Here is a 19625-nt window from a genome sequence, read left to right on the forward strand (position 1 = left end):
CCCCGCTTGGTCTCCCAGAGTGCTGGGATTACAGGCGTGAGCCACTGCACCCAGCCATGATCTTTCAGTCTTTCACTAATTCCCTGCCTCCTCCCTGAACCTCTTCCTATCTGACCTTGTATTAGGCCTAGGGACCCAGAAAAGGGTCAGACCCAATCCCTGCCCTTGAGTAGCTTTGAGCCTTGTAGGGGGACTATAGGAAACAGCCTCCGGGAGCCGGCATGCTGTGTGCTCTGATGGAGGAAACCTGGGGCAGGGGAGGCTCAGAGCGTCCCATGTGAGGAGGGGGCCTGGGACTGTCACACAGAAGGGAACCAGCAGAGACCTTTCCTGCCCACCGCGCACCAGCATTGCTTGGAACGATCAACCAGCCAGGCTTAGTCCTAGTTTTGCCCCCATCCTGTGTGCCTGACCCTTCCTCGCTCCCTTCCCAGAGCCTCAGATTCCTGCTTCATAAAACCATCACATTGGCTGGGCATGGTGGCTCATGCCTGTAACCCTAGGACATTGGGGGGCTGAGGTGGGAGGATTGCTTGAGGCCATGAGTTCTGAACCCGCCTGGGCAACATAGTGAGACCCTGTCTCTACAAAAAAACCCACTAACAAAACTGTTAACACTGACAGCACTGCCCTTGGAAGGCAGCATTTGCTCCACCCTGGCATGTGAGCCCACGTGCCCCTCCCACCCCAGCCCCCAACCTATTCCTTGCTCTTCCCCCGCAGATTGTCTCCTCAGCCTCCACCGACCTCCAGGACTATACCTACTACTTCGTCCCAGCGCCCTGGCTCTCGGTGAAGCTCCTGCGGCTGCTGCAGTGCTACCCGCCTCCAGGTAACGAACGCCGCGCACTCCCCAACCCGGGGTGGCCTGCTGCTGGCATCTGGGGGCCTCCAGCTCCACAGCGCACCAGGTGGAACTGGAGGGTCTGGGTCAGGATTTCTCTGAAGCTGGGGTGGTTCCTCTGTCCCCTGTTACGTGGCTGCAGTGGGGGTGGCAAGCGGGCAGCGTGAGGCCCAGTGCCTACCCTGTGCAGCATCACCGATCAGCCTCATTGCTGAGGTCCCTGCTACCCAGGCTCTCGTTCCAGCCCTGTCACTAGGGGCTGTTACTGCGCCTGTTTTCTAGATGAGGAATCTGAGACTGGGAGAGGGAGCTCCTGGCCCAGGATCACCCACCCGGTCAGTGGGTGATTCCAGGCTGTGCTGTCTGAATTACCATAGCCCTGTTAGGGGTTTTCACGTCTGGTGGGAACCTTCCCTTACCGCTCACGGTCCCAATAGCCAGTGTGTATGAAACTCCTGTAGTGAGCCAGGCACTGTGCAGGGGGGCGCCTGCACCTGCCGAACAGAGCTGGCAAGGAGGAACAGCCAGTGTGATATGCACACAGGGAGGCTGAGGCTTGAAGGTGAGACATCACCGTTCTAGGCATTGAGTAAGCGGCAGTCAGCCCCCAGACTCTCTGCTATAAACCCCTCCCTCTGCCACTGAGCTCCCCTGGGCTTCTGTCGCCTTGGCTGACTGACTTCATGGAGCAGTTTCTTGGGACCCTGTGCTGAAGGGCCTGCCACACAGTAGGTGCTAATGCACCAGTTCCCTCCATTCAGCCAGCATGCCCAGTACCTGCCAGGGGCCAGGGCCGATGTACGCCACCGAATCTCTGGGTGTGCATGCCTGTCTGTGTTCATGCCTGTGTGTGTGTGCATGTTCATCTGTGTGTGTCGATACCTGTCCGTGTGCATGCACGTCTGCATGCATCCCCCTGTATGTGGATGTCATCGTGTGTGTGTGTCTGTGTGTGTATGTGGCAGTGTGTTCACGGTATCTCTGTGTCCCTCTATGTGTGTACATGTGTATGTATCGGTGTGTGCATCTACATGTGTACCTGTCTGTGCACGCAAGTGGGTGTGTACATGAGTGTAGACACCTGTCTGCATGCCTGGGTATGCTTGTCTCAATGCTTGCCAGCATGCATTGTGTCTGTGCACGTCCCTCTGCACATGGCATGTGTGTGCACACTCTATAACTGAGTGTATGATATTGAGGTGACACCAGAGGCCCATCTTGTGTGAAGCCAGTGATGAATTCTGTTGTGTGACCCTGGGGACATGTCTTCCTTCTCAGGGCCTCTTTTTCATCCTGTCACGAAGGGCTTAGGTCACGCTTTAAGCCCACGTCCACCCCAGAAGGCCCAGTTGGTAATTCTGTGGTACACCCAGGGCAGGCAGCTCACCCACTCCAACCCTCTGTGGTGTAGGAACTGCAGATACAGCCCTGTCCTGAGGCTGGGTCTGAGGACACACCAACCCTGTGTCACCTCCTTTTCAGCAAATGGTGGTGGGCTACTGCCAATTTGTTTCCAAGTCATTTTTTTTTCACATGCATTGTGAAAAGTTTCCCAACATCCACACAAGCAGAGAGATGTCATTACTTAGACTTCACATTTTGCCATGTATGCATGCTCTTGTTTTATTTTCTTCTGAAATATTTAAAAGTAAATTACATACATCATGATGTTTTGCCTTTAAATATGTTGTTCTGGGCCAGGCATGGCAGCTCATACCTGTAATCCCAGCAATTTGGGAGGCCAAGGCAGGAGGATCACTTGGGCTCAGGAGTTCGAGACCAGTCTGGCCAACATGGCGAAACCCCATCTCTACAAAAAATACAAAAAATTAGCCAGGTGTGGTGGTGTATGACTGTAGTCCCAGCTACTCAGAAGGCTGAGATGGGAGGATCGATTGAACCCGGGAGGCGGAGGTTGCAGTGAGCCAAGATTGCGCCACTGCACTCCAGCTTGGGTGACAGAGTGAGACTCTGTCTCAAAAAACAAACAAAAAAAACCCACAATATATATCACAGTACAGTCTAGGATCACATATTCAATTGGATTCTGCCAGGTTTAGTGGCTTACACTGTAATCCTATCACTTTGGGAGACTGAGGCAGAAGGATCGCTTGAGCCCAGGAGTTTGAGATCAATCTGGGCGACATAGTTGCCCTGTTTACAAAAACAGGATTTAAATTGGATTCTGTCTTTGTTGTTTCTCGTAGTCTGGACTAGCCCCCACACCTGTTTCTGGAGAAAGCAGGAGATGCCATTGCCATGTGTCCCATGGTGGCGACTGGCCTCATTGCTGCCTTGTGGTGTCTTTTAGCTTGTTCCTCTATCTGGTGAATTTTCCTGTAGATTTGCGGCAGCATTTTTTGCTGGAATACTTGACAGCTCTTATATACACTTGAAAAGACGTCACATGCTGGGAAATGTAGTGATTGGTGTTCCTGTGAGCTTCTGGCTGGCATCTGTCAGTGGTAGAGAGCTCTGGGGGGTGAGGGGGCGCCTGGTTGAGCCTTGTCTCCTTTGACCTCCCAGCCTCTAGGCCCAGAGGATGGCACCGAGTGTGCCTGCAGCGGTCTCTTGCTGAACGGACACTTGGGTGGGTGGCTGGTGCATTTTTGTCAGGGGCTGCTCGGCACTCGCACCAGTCCATGGGAAGGCCTGGGTTTGGGGACATCTCTTGGGAAGGTTCCTGGAGCTTCTTTTGCTCAGTGAGAAACCTAAGGAGCCTCAGAGCTGCAGATGAGGAAACTGAGGCTCACATGGGTGCCACCTCTTGCCCGAGAGGGTCAGAGCAGGAGGAGAGCCCAGGACTGGGGATAGATCCTGTGTCTCCAGAGGTGCCTTGTCTCACCTCCTCTGCTGGGCTGGGAAGAGGTTGAGGGAGCAGAGATCCTGGCCCTGAGCTGCAGAATTCTCAAGGTCAGAGGCACCCCGAGCTCCTCCCTTGGAAGACAGGAGCTGGGGCATGGCCACCACCCCAGCTGGTTTGCCAGGCGGGCAGGACACTCAGCCAGGTGCGTCCCCTTCATTTCCCCAGAGGATGCGGCCGTGAAGGGGCGGCTGGTGGAATGTCTGGAGACTGTGCTCAACAAGGCCCAGGAGCCCCCCAAATCCAAGAAGGTGCAGCACTCCAACGCCAAGAACGCCATCCTCTTCGAGACCATCAGCCTCATCATCCACTATGACAGGTGCCCGCCTGGGCCCACCAGGGCCTGATGCCCGGGGCCAGGAAGGAGGGGCGTGGAGGCCCGGACTCCTGGGTCCTAGGCAGAGGGCAGGGAATCTTGACTTTTAGGTAGGGTAGTAGAAGGATGGGGCTGTGAAGTGTCACCTGTGAGGTTGGTGCTGGGGCGCTTCCTGGGGGCAGAATTGCTGGGTTTCTTTCTCTGGGCTCAAAGGCCCAGCTGTCTGGGTCACTGGAGGTGCAGGACTGCAATGTAGGGCCGGCAAGGTTAAGACCTGGATCCGGCCGGGCGCGGTGGCTCAAGCCTGTAATCCCAGCACTTTGGGAGGCCGAGACGGGCGGATCACGAGGTCGGGAGATCGAGACCATCCTGGTTAACACGGTGAAACCCCGTCTCTACTAAAAAATACAAAAAACTAGCGGGGCGAGGTGGCGGGCGCCTGTAGTCCCAGCTACTCGGGAGGCTGAGGCAGGAGAATGGCGTGAACCCGGGAGGCGGAGCTTGCAGTGAGCTGAGATCCGGCCACTGCACTCCAGCCTGGGTGACAGAGCGAGACTCCGTCTCAAAAAAAAAAAAAAAGACCTGGATCCTTGGGGGCTGTGAGGTGGGTCAGCTGGGGCCCGAGTCCTCCACCTCCTCCTGTCAGTTTCTCTCACTATCCCTTTCTTGTGGCCCCTGCGGGCAGTGAGCCCAACCTCCTGGTGCGGGCCTGCAACCAGCTGGGCCAGTTCCTGCAGCACCGGGAGACCAACCTGCGCTACCTGGCCCTGGAGAGCATGTGCACGCTGGCCAGTTCTGAGTTCTCCCACGAAGCCGTCAAGACGCACATTGACACCGTCATCAATGCCCTCAAGGTGTGACCCCTTGGAGCCCACTTGGGCCTGCCACCCCCCTCAGAAAGACCAGAGGCTCAGAGGCCCTTGGGTGGCCAACCCTGTGCCAACAGGGAGTCTAAAACACACCTGGGCCCTGCTGTCCACCCTCAGACGGAGCGGGACGTCAGCGTGCGGCAGCGGGCAGCTGACCTCCTCTACGCCATGTGTGACCGGAGCAATGCCAAGCAGATCGTGTCGGAGATGCTGCGGTACCTGGAGACAGCCGACTATGCCATCCGCGAGGAGATCGTGAGTGCTGCGGGGTGCGGGCTGGACTTGTGGGTCTGAGGGAGGGGGTGACTGGGGGCTTGGACTCTTGGGTCCGAGGGAAGAGGGGCTGGAGCCTGGATACCTGGATCTGAGGGATAGGTGGCTGGTGGCCTGGATTCCTGGGTCTGAGGGAGGAGGGGCTGGGACCTGGACTCCTGGGTCTCCAGATGGGGGCAGTGGTGAGCCCAGAGCCAGGTGAGTGAAAGCCCGACTCAGCCTGCGGGCACTCTGTCTCTCACACGCTCCGGCGGCAGGTCCTGAAGGTGGCCATCCTGGCTGAGAAGTACGCCGTGGACTACAGCTGGTATGTGGACACCATCCTCAACCTCATCCGCATCGCGGGCGACTACGTGAGTGAAGAGGTGTGGTACCGTGTGCTACAGATCGTCACCAACCGTGATGACGTCCAGGGCTACGCCGCCAAGACGGTCTTTGAGGTCAGCATTCCTGACCCTGACCCCCATGACCCCACGACAGGACCTAGAGGCAGAGCAAGGACGGCCGGGGCTGTGGGGCCTGCCAGCCCCTGGCCATCCTCCTCCTGCACTGCTGTGACCTCAAAGTGGGGCTTCTGCCTCTCTGGGCCAACCCAGGGCACCCAGGGCTCTGGGTCCCTCCTACCCTCCTGATGTGAGGAGTCCCCAGGGCATGGGCATGGGGAGCCCGGTGTGCAGTCCTGGCCCCAGATCTCGGTAGTTTCCATTTCCCTCTGCCCCAGGAAAGGGGACCTGCACAGCCCTGTTTTTTTTGTTTTTTGGTTTTTTTTTGGTGTGTTTGTTTTTTGGAGACGGAGTCTCACTCTGTCACCCAGGCTGGATTGGGGAGTGAGTGCCTTGGCGTGATCTTGGCTCGCTGCGACCTCCGCCTCCCAGCGTCAAACCATTCTCCTGCCTCAGCCTCCCCAGTAGCTGGTACTACAGGCGCATGCCACCACACCCAGCTAATTTGTTTGTATTTTTAATAGAGATGGGGTTTCACCATGTTGCCCAGGCTGGTTTCAAACTCCTGAGCTTGGGCAATCTGCCCTCCTCGGCCTCCCAAAATGCTAGGGCTACAGGCATGAGCCACCACGCCCGGCTCACAGCCCTGTTTTACGGCCTGTGTGAGCTTGGGCCGGTCACTCAACCTTTTTGTGCCTCAGTTTACCACTTATAACCCCACCCGCAGCAGAGCTTTGAGGGTTCCACCAGTCAGGAGGTGGTTGCACCCAGTGCTCCCAGAGAGAGTGCTCATTCTTGTCCTCTCCACGCCCTTCCCCGCCCCCCCCAGGCGCTCCAGGCCCCTGCCTGTCATGAGAACATGGTGAAGGTTGGCGGCTACATCCTTGGGGAGTTTGGGAACCTGATTGCTGGGGACCCCCGCTCCAGGTGAGGGAGCCTCAGCCTGCGGGGGGAACACTACACACTTCTGACGGATCCAGGGCTTGAGGGATCCCCAGGGGTCTCAGGGTAGGCGGTGATGGGCTCCCATCCTCTCGGCCTCCACCCCAACCCACCTAGCAGGGTAAGAGAGGACCTCAGTCCCAGGATCATGGACAGAGTGTGACTGTGGCCCCTGCCTGGTGCCTGGGGAGGGCCACTCCCCTCCAGCGGCCTGGGGTCCTGGGACAGGTCCATCCCAGGGAGGGGCGCCTCTCGAGGGGGTTTCTGGGAGAGGGCAGTGGAGCCTGGTCCCCGCTGACACCCACTCCCGCGCACAGCCCCCCGGTGCAGTTCTCCCTGCTCCACTCCAAGTTCCACCTGTGCAGCGTGGCGACGCGGGCGCTGCTGCTGTCCACCTACATCAAGTTCATCAACCTCTTCCCCGAGACCAAGGCCACCATCCAGGCCGTGCTGCGGGCCGGCTCCCAGCTGCGCAATGCTGACGTGGAGCTGCAGCAGCGAGCCGTGGAGTACCTCACCCTCAGCTCGGTGGCCAGCACCGACGTCCTGGTCAGAGCCTTGCCCCTCCCCACCCTGGCATACCCCCTTCCCGCTCTCCCCTCCTCCTGACCCGAACTGACCTTCCCCACCCGACTGCGCCAGGCTACGGTGCTGGAGGAGATGCCGCCCTTCCCCGAGCGCGAGTCGTCCATCCTGGCCAAGCTGAAACGCAAGAAGGGGCCAGGGGCTGGCAGTGCCCTGGATGATGGCCGGAGGGACCCAAGCAGCAACGACATCAATGGGGGCGTAGAGCCCACCCCCAGCACTGTGGTGAGTCCCCTGGTGTGGGCCCTGCCAGGGTGCCTGGGGCTGGGTCCTGCCAGGGTGCCATCTGTCCTCACCATGACCTGCGCTTCCTACAGTCGACGCCCTCGCCCTCCGCCGACCTCCTGGGGCTGCGGGCAGCCCCTCCCCCGGCAGCACCCCCGGCTTCTGCAGGGGCAGGGAACCTCCTGGTGGACGTCTTCGATGGCCCGGCCGCCCAGCCCAGCCTGGGGCCCACCCCCGAGGAGGCCTTCCTCAGGTAGCACCCCCTGGGCCCGGGCCCCTTCTCACAGCCACCCCCAGGGCTGTCCCTTCTCGGCCTCTGCCCGCATTTTCCCTGAGCCCCTCCCCAGCCCCCTACTCGCTCCTCTCTCCATCCCGATGCCTTCAGCCCTGGCTGCTGCCTCCCCTGCCCCAGCCTCCCTGCTCACACCCTCCCTCTCCCACTCTGGACTCCACCGACACTGGCCACCCTTCGTTGTCTCCTTTCCTGTCACCGTTTCTCAGCCTGCTCTTCCTTTTCTCCTTCTCTCCTTCCCTTCTCCCTCTCTGTCTCTCTCTCTCCGGCCCTCTTGCTGCCTGTCTGGGATTGGCTGCCACGCCTGTCTTCTCTTGTCTGCTCTGGGATTGGATGGCCCAGCGAGCTGGAGCCGCCTGCCCCCGAGAGCCCCATGGCTTTGCTGGCTGACCCAGCTCCAGCTGCTGAGTAAGGGGTGGCCTGGGGTGGGAGGTCGCGGGGGGGCAGACTCGGGTGTCCCCAGGGAGAGTTAGGGGACTGGGAGCTCTCGTCAACGGGTTCCTGATGAGCAGCAGAGGCAGGGACTTTGAAGAAAGGGAAACTTGGTGCCTGCCGATGCGGGGGCACGGGCCAGGGTTCCATTCCCGTTGGAGGCCACTGCTGAACGGATGTGAAGTTCCTCGAAGCTCTGTGAGGGGTCTGGATATGTGGTTCTGGGGTTCTGTCCTTAGGGTTTGTTCTCACACTCAATTGCTCTGGGTCTTCGCCCCTCCCCACCAAGTCCCTTCCCATCTCACTCCACTCACTCACTGCCTCCAGCCCAGGTCCTGAAGACATCGGCCCTCCCATTCCGGAAGCCGATGAATTGCTGAATAAGTGAGTCCTGGGAGAGGTGGGGGAGGGGAATGGGGACAGGTGCAGAGCCTAGGTCAGGTGCAGACAGGCATCCCCGTCATCCTGCGCCCCCTGCCACTCCCACCCAGGTTTGTGTGTAAGAACAACGGGGTTCTGTTCGAGAACCAGCTGCTGCAGATCGGAGTCAAGTCAGAGTTCCGGCAGAATCTAGGTGTGTCCCAGGGGACTGTGGGAATGGGTGGGAGGGAGACCTTGGGTTGGGCCTGGGGAAGGGGTCAGAGGGACTCAGATGGAGCTCTGCCTCCCCCACCTACTGCAGGCCGCATGTATCTCTTCTATGGCAACAAGACCTCGGTACAGTTCCAGAATTTCTCACCCACTGTGGTCCACCCCGGAGACCTCCAGACTCATATCCTCTCAGGCCCGGCCCAGCCTCCTGCCTCCAGGCCTGCCTCTCCAGGTCGGCCTTCCTCATCGTAGGGAAGCTGGCTGACCCAGGTCCACACTTCTCTTTAGCCCCTCTTGGGCACGCAGTTACTTCTCTGAGATTCAGTGTCTGCATCTGTAAGATGGGGGTGGGGTTCCTTCCCCCAGGACAGGAGATGACAGTGAAGTGGTGTGTGGGAGGCATTACTTCCGGAACTCACCTGCTCCAGGCCTCAGTTTGTCCCTGTCTGGCACCTTCCGTGTCCTGCCATTATCCTCCACTGGGCTCCATGTCATGATGCCAGCACCTCCTGCACTCAGAAGCCAGGCCTGCGGGTCCAGACGCTGATCAGGGCCTCCTCCTGTATGACCTAGGCTGAGTCACTTTGCCTATCTGGGCCTTCCTGTCCCCACCGGGAAGTGTATGTAGACCCTCCTCTTCCTCATAGGGTTATTGTGAAGATCAGAGTATCTGGAAAACCCTGGAAGGGTGGCTGGAGGTATCAGTACCCCCTGTTCCTTCTCTGGGCCTCCATTTCCACATTGATGAAATTAGAAAAGCTCAACCCCCAAACTCCTTCCGGCCGGGCGTGGGGGCTCATGCCTGTAATCCCAGCACTGGGAGGCTGAGGCCAGCGGATCATTTGAGGTCAGGAGTTCAAGACCAGCCTTGCCAACATGGTGAAACCCCATCTCCACTAAAAATACAAAAATTAGCTGGGTGGTAGTGGTGCGCGCCTATAATCCCAGCTACTCAGGAGGCTGAGACAGGAGAATCACTTGAGCCTGGAGGTGGTGGTTGTGGTGAGCTGAGATTGTATCACTGCACTCCAGTCTGGGCGACAGAGTGAGACCCTGTCTCAAAAAAAATCAGAAACAAAATTCCCTCTTCCATAATTTCCAGAGGCTCGTGCAGGCAGCTCCGTGGAGGCAGTGGCAAGAGAACATGAGACCCAGGCCTTCCCAGTGGGCTACTGACACGGATGCAGATGACGATAACACTAATTGCTACCATCTTTGTGTACTTATCATGTACCGGGCACACAGACAAGTACTTGTAATGGATTTTTTTTTTAAATAGTGATGAGGCCTCACTGTGTTGCCCAGGCTTGTCTCAAACCCTTGGGCTCAGTGATCCTTCCCACCTTGGCCTCTCAAAGTGCTGGATCACAGGCGTGAGCCACCACACCCGGCTGGATTATTTCATCAACTCCTGAGGACATTTTACACATGTCCTTTTGTTGAGACAGGGCCTCACTCACCCAAGCGGGAGTGCAGTGGCACGAACACTGCTTACTGCAGCCTCGATCTTCTGGGCTCAAGGCATCCTCCTGCCTCAGCCTTCCAAGTAGCTGGAAGTACAGGTGCACATCACCACACCTGGCTAATTTTTTTTGTAGAGATGGGGTCTTGCCATGTTGCCCAATCTTACACATGTCCAGAGGCTTAGAGAGGTTAAGTGGCTGCCCACAGCCACTCAGGTGGGTAAGAGATGGGATTCAAACCCAAGTCAGCCTCCAGAGCTAATACTATTATGTCTCAGTGAGGTGTGACATTGTGGGAGGCCAAAGGAGGCACCTAGGGGGCGCCTCAGAGGTTTCCATAGTATGAACTTTGTAGTTGAACCTTGTAGGATTGAGTCCAGGATTGCACCATGGGGTCCCTCAAAGACCTGCAGGCGGGAGCTGCCGGCAGCTCTGGGGTTCCTGACCCAGACCTCCCGGGGGCCCGCCGCCTCTGTCTGGCTTCCTTGACCGCTGGCGGGCACAGCTGGCTGTGCAGACCAAGCGCGTGGCGGCGCAGGTGGATGGCGGCGCGCAGGTGCAGCAGGTGCTCAATATTGAGTGTCTGCGGGACTTCCTGACGCCCCCGCTGCTGTCCGTGCGCTTCCGGTAAGTGAGGTGCGGCGCGGCCAGTGGGCGGGGCCTCCGGGGCGAGGGGCGGGGCCTAACGGAGCCTCCCCCTCACTCCACCAGGTACGGTGGCACCCCCCAGGCCCTCACCCTGAAGCTCCCAGTGACCATCAACAAGTTCTTCCAGCCCACAGAGATGGCGGCCCAGGATTTCTTCCAGCGCTGGAAGCAGCTGAGCCTGTGAGGGGTGGGGAGGGGGCGGCGCCAAAGCCGCGCCTCCGGGTGGGCGGGTCGGGCCGTCCAGGTCCCTGACTTGAACCTTCCCGGTCCCCAGCCCTCAACAGGAGGCGCAGAAAATCTTCAAAGCCAACCACCCCATGGACGCAGAAGTTACTAAGGCCAAGGTGAGAGACCGCGGGCGTGTTTGCTGGCCTAGGGCTGCTTTGCTTCTCTGAGCCTCTGTTTTCCCATCTGTAAAGTGGGGCCAATTCCCATCCCCAAGGGTTTTTGGGATCTGGGATGCCACTGTGTGGTAACTGACAGCTCTGGCACTCTCTGACGGCGGCCCCCCTCCCTCCCAGCTTCTGGGGTTTGGCTCTGCTCTCCTGGACAATGTGGACCCCAACCCTGAGAACTTCGTGGGGGCAGGGATCATCCAGACTAAAGCCCTGCAGGTGGGCTGTCTGCTCCGGCTGGAACCCAACGCCCAGGCCCAGGTAAGTGCTGCTGTGGGAGGCCTGAGGTCGGCAGGAAGGCCACCTGTCATCTCTGTGCCCACTCTTCCTGCCTCACTGTTCAATTCACGTCCCCCCTTTGACCCTCCTCCTCTCGCATCTTTGTCCACTTTTCCTCCTCTTTATCCATCAATCTTCTCTCCTGTCTCCAACCTCTGGTCTTCCTCTCCTCTTCCTGTCCCTCCCTGATTTCTACCTTTCCATATCGTTTCCACCTTTCTCTTCTCATTTATAATTTCCCTCCTTTCTGGCTCCTCCGTTGATTTCATTCTTACATTCTCCTCTCCTGTGTCTTGTATCACTTTTCTGGCCCCTTTATCCTTCTTTCTTCTATCTCCCTTGTGTCCCCACTTCCCTGGGCTCCCCATCTTCTCTGAGTTCTGCCCCCAATGTCCCCACCCAGATGTATCGGCTGACCCTGCGCACCAGCAAGGAGCCCGTCTCCCGTCACCTGTGTGAGCTGCTGGCACAGCAGTTCTGAGCCCTGGACTCTGCCCCCGGGGATGTGGCCGGCACTGGGCAGCCCCTTGGACTGAGGCAGCTTTGGTGGATGGGGGACCTCCACTGGTGACAGAGAAGACGCCAGGGGTTGGGGGATGCCTGGGACCTTCCTCCGGCCTTTTGTATTTTTATTTTTGTTCATCTGCTGCTGTTTACATTCTGGGGGGTTAGGGGGAGCCCCCTCCCTCCCTTCCCCCCTCCCAAGCACAGAGGGGAGAGGGGCAAGGAAAGTGGATGCCTCCTCCCCTCCCACCCCACCCTGTTGTAGCCCCTCCTACCCCCTCCCCATCCAGGGGCTGTGTATTATTGTGAGCGAATAAACAGAGAGACGCTAACAGCCCCATGTCTGTGTCCATCACCCACTGCTAGGTAGTCAAAGAAGTGGGGTGAGGGCATGCAGAGTGTGGGTGGCTAGGCTTCGCAGCCCATGGCTGGGACTCTGGGGAGACAGCAGCAGCAGCAGCCGCCGAACCCCCAGCTGCAGGGCCACCAGACGCACTCCTTTGCCTGGTTCCTCAGTCCCCAACACCAGGTAGCAGGCTCTGGGCAGCTGGGCCTGGTAGACCTCATCTTCTGTCTTCTCTGGTGGCCCTGGCTCTGGGGAAAGAACGGGGGGACTGAGGTGACAAGTAGCATGCTAACCTTTGGAAGCCACACCACATCCTGGGCCCAAGTTCTGAACGCGTGGGGTCTCTGAGCACAGGTTTTGGGAGCCTTCTGCCAGGGCAGGGCCTCGGGATTCTAGCAAGCTGTCAGCAACTTGAAGACCATGATGCTCTCAGCTCACCCTCTTCCTCTTTCTCAGCCTTGGCCCCCATTTTCCTGGGGAAACTGTGCAGCTGCAGGCAATCCTCTTAGCAATACACATGGCAAACACGGCAGAAACACAGGAGCTCCAGTAGCCTTTTCCAGGAGCCCACCTGCCCCACTGCATGAGGTGGGTGGAGGGAAGCAGGCAGGGGCCAGGGAGAGGTGAAGTTGCACAGCTAAGAAGGGGTGCAGCCCCCCAGATGGAGCACTTGACCACTGTGCTGCATTCATCCGGGCTTCACTGGGGTCATAGCGCCATCCCAGGGCCCTCCCTTTGTCTCTCTGGGCCTTTATGGGTTTTACAACAGTTTTTCCTTTCTAACCCAGCATCGGTGAAAACCTGCCCCATCCCCCAAGCCTATCAGCAAAGTCTGTGCTTTCAGCAGTAGTGCAGAGTGCTGGACCGTGTGGATATGGGAGCCAGATCCCCTGTGTTCGAATATGGCTGTGCCACTCATAAGCTGAGCCTCCGTTTTCTCATCTGTAATATGGGAATGATGAGGTAACAGGATAGTCCTCGCTTGTGAGGATAAAGTGATTTCATTCTTTCATTACATGTAAAGGCACTGGGAAGAGGTGAGGTCTCACTGTTAACTATTGTTAACTATGATCTAGGAGGTTCTGAAGCCAGGCAGGGACCTCCCTTCCCCTCCCTTCCCTCCTGGAAAAGGCTACTGGAGCTCCTGTGTTGCTGCCGTGTTTGCCATGTGTATTGCTAAAGAGGATCGCCCTTCCCATCTGCATCAAATCTCAGATCTCAAGAAAAACCACAGCCCTATGGCCCAGTGCATGCTGGGTTCGTCCGGTTCCTCCAACCCCACCTCCTACTCCCACTCTGCGTGACCAGCGACTCAGTGTCCCCGCCTGCGCAGTGGGAGCACTGTGCCTGCCGCTGACCTGGTGGGAAGTGCGTGGAGGTGACCAGGGTATAGAAGTTTCGGAGGAGGCGCCGGCGCTGTTCTGGTGAAGGCTCTGCTGAGGAAAAGGCAGTGATGCAGAGCCCCTCCCCGGCCCACGCTCCTCCTGCCCCTGCCCCTGTCCTCAGTCACCTTTATCCCCCAAGGGCTCCACGGTGAAGAGGCAGCGTTTCAGTTCCAGGTGGAGGAGCAGCAGCCTGTGGGAAAGGGAAGGGAATGTCATGGTTGGGGAAGAGGACATGATCCCCAACCCACTCCCTCCATCCGAGCCTTACCCGAGGATGTCTGTGTGAAGGGGGAAGCCACTGGGCAGCGCTCGGGGTCCCAGCGGCAGACAGGCCCGCAACGGGTCCAGCAGCGGCTGCCAGCAGCGCTCCAGAAGCTGCAGGGGGCGTGGTCATTATGGGAAGGCGGGGCCGGCGGGGGAGTGCACGATAGGGGCGTGGTCAATCGGGAGGGGCGGGGCCTACGAGAACAGTGGAGGGCGGAGGGCAGAAGGGACAAGGGAAGGGGCGAGGCCTGGAAGGACGGAGGACGCGCGGGGGTGGCCGATCTTGCGGGGAAGGTGAATGACTGGAGCGCAGTCCAGAAGGGGCGGGGCTGGGGAAAGAAGCCGCTGGCAGGGCAGGGTGGTTGGAAAGGGCCTTGCAGGTACAGGGTGTCCTAAGGGGGAAAGCGGGACGTGGCGCAGGTTCACCTGTGGATACAACTGGCTGAGGGGTGGGCTTGGCCCGCAGAGTAGACACAGCTCCAGGCTCGGCAGCAGTGTCAGGGTCAGGAGCCGGTGTGGGACCTGAAGCAGGGCACAGGCTGGGGCTGACCGCGGCCCGGCCCCTTTCCATCGCAGATCCCGCTTCCTAGCGACTCGGCCCCCAGGTCACATCCCTCTGCCCCGTCCGCCCCACCCACTCACCGTGGGGCTCCCGTGCGGCAGGTACACCGGGTAGTCGCGAGCGGTCTGCGGCGGCAGGGACCCCACCAGCCAGGGGAGCAGCACGGCCTCGGGCGTCCCCAGCCGCCACCAACCTTCCGTTGCTGCCACCACCCGGCCCGACACCACCAGACTGACGAATGCCGTGCCCGTGGCCTCCGAGAACCCGGAGAGGGCTTCCTGGGTAAGGGAGGCAGGAGAACTGGGAGTCGCAGACAGGCGTAGGGGTTGGCAGCGACTTCCCCGGTGGGCAGGGAATGGGGAGAAACCCACAGCCAGCCCCAAGCTCGTGGAGTGGCCATGCTCCTGCGTCTCACCCTCTCTGAGCCTGAGTTCCTTCACCTTCATACGAAGTCACATCCCCAACTCACACTGTGAAGTCTGATTACACACCTAGCCTGAGTGTGCAAACTGAAGCTAATGATGTAACCACAGCAGCTACTGTTCATCAAGGCCTGTTACATGCTGAGTAGGCACCATCAGCAATGTAGAGAAGCCAAGTCACCTGCTGAGAGTCACACTGCTGGGAGGCACCCACACCAGGCAAGTCAGCAAGAGCAGTATTTAAGTAGGGGTAGCTAGAGATCTGAGAGACAGAAGGAAGAGCAGGTACCAAGGTTGGAAAGTCGTTGGGATCTCTGGGGTCTGTGAGGCAGCAGGATGGAGGTAGATTGTGGATTTAGCAACAGGTTAGGGGGTGCCACGTGCCACAGGCCTTCAAACACCAGGCTGAGGGGCTGGGACCTTGTCCTAGGGGAGGTGGAGGCTGCGGGAGGGCCGTGAGCAGGAAAGGGGCAGGGCCAGCTCTGGATATAGGAGGATTCTTCTGGTGGTCGGGTGTGATGGCTCACACCTGTCATCCGAGCAGTATGGGAGGCTGAGGGGGGAGGACTGCTTGAGCCCAGGAGTTTGAGACCAGCCTGGCCAACTTAGTTGGGCAACCCCAGTCCATCTCTTAAAAAAATTAGCTGAATGTGGTGACACGTGCCTATAGTGTCAGCTACTGGGGAGGCTGAGATGAGAAGATCACTTGAATCCAGGAGTTCAAGGCTGCAGTGAGCTATGACTGAGCCACTGCGCTCTAGCCTGAATGACAGAGCGAGACCCTGTCTCAGAAAAGAAAGAAAGATGGCCCAGGTGCAGTGGCTCACGCCTGTCATCCCAGCACTGTGGGAGGCCAAGGCAGGTGTCAGAAGTTTGAGACCAGCTTGGCCAACATGGCAAAACCCCATGTCTACTAAAAATACAATAAATTAGCTGGGCGTAGTGGCAGGTGCCTGTAATCCCAGCTACTCCGGAAGCTGAGGCAGAAGAATTGCTTGAACCCAGGAGGCAGAGGCTGCAGTGAGCTGAGATCGTGCCACTGAACTCCAGCCTGGGCAACAAGAGTAAAACTATGTCTCAAAAAAAAAGAGAAAGGAAAGAAAAGAGAAAAGAAAAACAAGAAAAAAGAAAAGAAAAATAATACAAAGAAAAAAGATTCTTCTGGGACCAGGTGGGGATAGGACTGGAAACTGAGAGGATAGGAGAAGGTTGGGACAATGGTCCAGAAGAAAGAGGATGAGGACTGAGCCAGGGCCAGCGGAACACGTATTTCCATAGCATCCGCAGTACCTGCAAGAGGGACCCCTCTGGAGGAATCACACAGTCCACACACTGGGTCAGGTCCCCGATGAGCTCCGAGTCCCCTAGGAAGCTGTCGATGAGGCAGTAGCTGGCCTAGGAGAATAAGAAAGGGACCAGCCTAGCATTCAGGTGGACCCAGGGTCAGACAACCAAGAACCTGTGGGACCAGGCTGCCCCAGGGGCTGCTGGGAACTGTAGTTCCCAAATGGCAGTGCCCAGGTATCCTAACTTCCCACCCTCATGCCCTGCAACCTCACCCTCAAGTCCTTCTTCAGTCTCTCCACATTGCGGATATTGGTCAGTTCTTCAAGTCCCACAAGAAGGACCTAGGAGAACCATATAGGAGAGAATGGGCCCTGGGCAACTAGTTCTAAGAGAGGAGGGGCTGGGACTTGAACTCCTGGGTCTGAAGGAAGAGGAGGCTAGGACTCCCACTTCTGGGTCTGGGGACTGGGGGGTCAAGATTCCTGGGTTCTGGCTGGGCCGGACGTGGTGGCTCATGCCTGTAATTCCAGCACTTTTGGAGGCCAACGTGGGTGGATCACTTGAGGTCAGGAGTTTGAGAACAGCCTGGCCAACACAGTGAAACCCTGTCTCTACAAAAAATACAAAAATTAGTTGGGCATGGTGGCGCGTGCCTGTAATCCCAGCTACTTGGGAAGCTGAGGCACGAGAATTGCTTGAACCTGGGAGGCGGAAGTTGCAGTGAGCCAAGATCACGCCGTTGCACTACAGCCTGGGCAACAGAGCGAGACTCTGTCTCAAAAAAAAAAAAAGAAAAAGAAAAAGAAAAAGATTCCTGGGTTCTGAGGGAGGAAGTGTTGGTGGTCTGGACTCCTAGGTCTGAGGGAGAAGGACGCTGAGATCTCAGATGCTGGTTTGGGGAGAAAAGAGGACTGGTGAGTCTCACCATGGCTCCAAACACCATTTGGAGTAGTCTCTCCAGCCTCAGCTCAGAGATGCCCTCCTCAGATGACAGAACAATGAGGGTGATGCTGTGGAATGGAAGTGAGAAGAATGAGTCAAGGCCTTGGGAATCAGGAAGGGGTATGCTGGAGTCCGCCCATCGATTCCAGAACACCAGATACATCCTCCCTCAGCCCAACCTTCCTTTCTTATAGAAAACATCAGGGATCAAAGAGGGTAACTGGCTTGCTAAAGATCCCACAGCCAAATTAACAGCTGGTTTTAGAGAGCTGGAAGGCCTCCGAGGTCATCTTCAACAGGGACTATCACCCAGGCCCTGTCCCTGTCCCACGTTCCCTCCTGGGGACCTGTCATGGAAGCTTTTCCACACCACAGTCGTGTTTTCAGTCTTCGCAGAGCTCAGCTGCACCTCCAGATTCTGCCCAAACATATGGACTCCATTGAGGGAACCGATGACAGAGAACGGGAGCTAAGGAGGGGTTAGGGACATCAGACAGGAGCACCACCCCATCCCCTCCTCCTTAGGACCTAAGGGTGCCAGCTCCCAGCCCCATCCTCTTTCCATATACCCTGGCAGTGCCTCTTTGGGGAATCAGGCTTATTGGTGCATTGCCTCCTCGGTCCTACAAACTCAACACTGAAACCTCCCCAGCCCCTACTGCCTTGAAGACCCAGAGTCAAAACACCGAACCCCCTTCGGTTTAGATACAGGTGTCCAAGGCCCCACCTGCTGACGGGCGGGGGCGCCGCCGCGACTGCTCCTGCAGAACAGGGGAACCCCGCTGGACGCCGCGAGGCACAGCAGATGAACGGTGCCACCCGTCCCCTCCTCCCCCATTTAGGACTCCCACCGCGGTCCCTCACGTGGGGACTGTCAGTGCCGGTCTTGGAGCATGCCGGTAATCACAGTAACGGCCTGTGGTCCGGAGCCGCCAGAGGGCGAGATGGGGAGCTGATTGGAAGAGGATTAATTTCCCGCCTTCTTCACCCAACTCAAACAGACCCTTAAACCCCATTCAGGCACCTCCCCCAAGCCCATTAGGTTCTCTTCCGCCCCGGCCGGAAGTCATGGTACCCCTAACAAAGATGGCGGCTAATTGAATTGGCAAACCTTTCTTGATTCTCGGAGGAGGTAAGGAGAACCCAGAGGCCGGATTGAAGATGATGACTGCGCCAAGGCCTTGCCTAGCCACCATCCTGTAGGCTTTGATGATTTACACTCTAAACGGGAAAAACAGTTGTGCCCCGATCAAAGATTGCGACGGTCCCAAAGCGTTGCCTAGCAACCACATTCCCTCTAGGTTATAGTAGTAAACAACGTGCCCTACTCAAAGGCGGCGACCGTGGCTGGGTGTTGCCAAGCAACCACCATTCAGCCAGATTTCCATTCCAAAGCTGTAAACAGCTGTGCCCTGCTCAAAGATGGTGGCACGTCGAAGTCCGAGCACCTCCTTGGGGCGAAATAGAGAAAAACACCGTCTCCCCCCAACATTCGAGGGTGGTTGAGTCCAGCGATCGTTGCCTAGTAACCACCAAAAAAAAAAAAAAGGTTGTTTTTATTATTGGAAAAAAGAAAACAAGGAAATCCTTTGTCGTCCAGAATAATAAAAATAACATCATTTCTGTAATGAATTTATACATGGTAGCATACAATGTAAAATGTGAAAATATCCCTTCCCTAATTTTTTCTTTTTTTTTTTTTTTTTTTTTTGAGACGGAGTCTCGCTCTGTCACCCAGGCTGGAATGCAGTGGCCGGATCTTAGCTCACTGCAAGCTCCGCCTCCCGGGTTTACGCCATTCTCCTGCCTCAGCCTCCCGAGTAGCTGGGACTACAGGCGCCCGCCACCTCGCCCGGCTAGTTTTTTGTATTTCTTAATAGAGACGGGGTTTCACCGTGTTAGCCAGGATGGTCTCGATCTCCTGACCTCGTGATCTGCCCGCCTTGGCCTCCCAAAGTGCTGGGATTACAGGCGTGAGCCACGGCATCCGGTCCGGGTCAGGTTTCTTTCTATTAAAGTAAATATAAAGTGGCAGGGCACAGTGGCTAACACCTGGGATTGCTTCAGCCCAGGAGTTTGAGACATGCCAGGGCAACATAGTGAGACCCCATCTCTACAAAAAATTTAAAAATTAGGCCGGGCGCGGTGACTCATGCCTGTAATCCCAGCACTTTGGGAGGCCGAGGCCGGCGGCTCACGACGTCAGGAGATGGAGACCATCCTGGCTAACACGGTGAAACGCCATCTCTACTAAAAATACAAAAATAAAAAACAAGCCAGGCGTGGTGGTGGGCGCCTGTAGTCCCACGTACACAGGAGGCTGAGGCAGGAGAATGGCGTGAACCCGGGAGGCGGAGCTTGCAGTGAGCCGAGATTGCGCCACTGCACTCCAGCCTGGGAGATAGAGCGATACAACGTCTCAAAAAAAAAAAAAAAAAAAAAAAAAAAAAAAT

General features: G+C 57.4%; 2 protein-coding genes across 23 annotated transcripts in view; one reads left to right on the forward strand and one right to left on the reverse strand.

Annotated features, from left to right (window-relative positions):
- The window catches only part of AP2A1 (adaptor related protein complex 2 subunit alpha 1), a 42521-nt gene extending 30223 nt beyond the window's left edge, over positions 1-12298 (forward strand). Inside the window, exons 7-24 of one of the 2 annotated variants that reach the window (XM_065535718.2) lie at positions 724-832; positions 3876-4026; positions 4709-4877; positions 5010-5147; positions 5423-5605; positions 6438-6535; positions 6868-7099; positions 7193-7360; positions 7453-7613; positions 7995-8060; positions 8412-8468; positions 8576-8658; positions 8767-8855; positions 10641-10765; positions 10850-10966; positions 11061-11130; positions 11308-11442; positions 11864-12298. In XM_065535718.2, coding sequence (XP_065391790.1) covers positions 724-832; positions 3876-4026; positions 4709-4877; positions 5010-5147; positions 5423-5605; positions 6438-6535; positions 6868-7099; positions 7193-7360; positions 7453-7613; positions 7995-8060; positions 8412-8468; positions 8576-8658; positions 8767-8855; positions 10641-10765; positions 10850-10966; positions 11061-11130; positions 11308-11442; positions 11864-11941 — 2229 coding nt within the window. In that variant the 3' untranslated portion in view covers positions 11942-12298. The remainder of the gene's footprint in view (positions 1-723; positions 833-3875; positions 4027-4708; positions 4878-5009; positions 5148-5422; positions 5606-6437; positions 6536-6867; positions 7100-7192; positions 7361-7452; positions 7614-7994; positions 8061-8411; positions 8469-8575; positions 8659-8766; positions 8856-10640; positions 10766-10849; positions 10967-11060; positions 11131-11307; positions 11443-11863) is intronic. The other variant, XM_065535719.2, reaches the window with a different exon arrangement.
- On the reverse strand, positions 12050-18614 carry FUZ (fuzzy planar cell polarity protein). 21 transcript variants are annotated; one of them, XM_074024355.1, is made up of 12 exons: positions 18501-18614; positions 18284-18393; positions 17520-17641; positions 17156-17240; positions 16503-16571; positions 16234-16338; positions 14602-14799; positions 14386-14481; positions 13964-14070; positions 13821-13885; positions 13669-13743; positions 12050-12558 (listed from the first exon to the last, which is right to left on the reverse strand). In XM_074024355.1, exons 3-12 carry the CDS (start codon positions 17600-17602, stop codon positions 12335-12337), a joined length of 1107 nt encoding a protein of 368 aa, XP_073880456.1. In that variant the 5' UTR covers positions 17603-17641; positions 18284-18393; positions 18501-18614; the 3' UTR covers positions 12050-12334. The 21 variants fall into 21 exon arrangements, 19 of the variants coding, with proteins under 19 accessions (XP_073880456.1, XP_015296652.2, XP_073880462.1 ...); XM_015441166.3 differs by having other exon boundaries at positions 13669-13746; XR_012427890.1 differs by lacking the exons at positions 18284-18393; positions 18501-18614 and adding an exon at positions 17900-18209 and having other exon boundaries at positions 13964-14154.
- Positions 18615-19625: the final 1011 nt, after the last annotated feature.

The sequence above is a fragment of the Macaca fascicularis genome, chromosome 19, assembly GCF_037993035.2.
Source record: "Macaca fascicularis isolate 582-1 chromosome 19, T2T-MFA8v1.1".
NCBI lineage: Eukaryota > Metazoa > Chordata > Mammalia > Primates > Cercopithecidae > Macaca > Macaca fascicularis.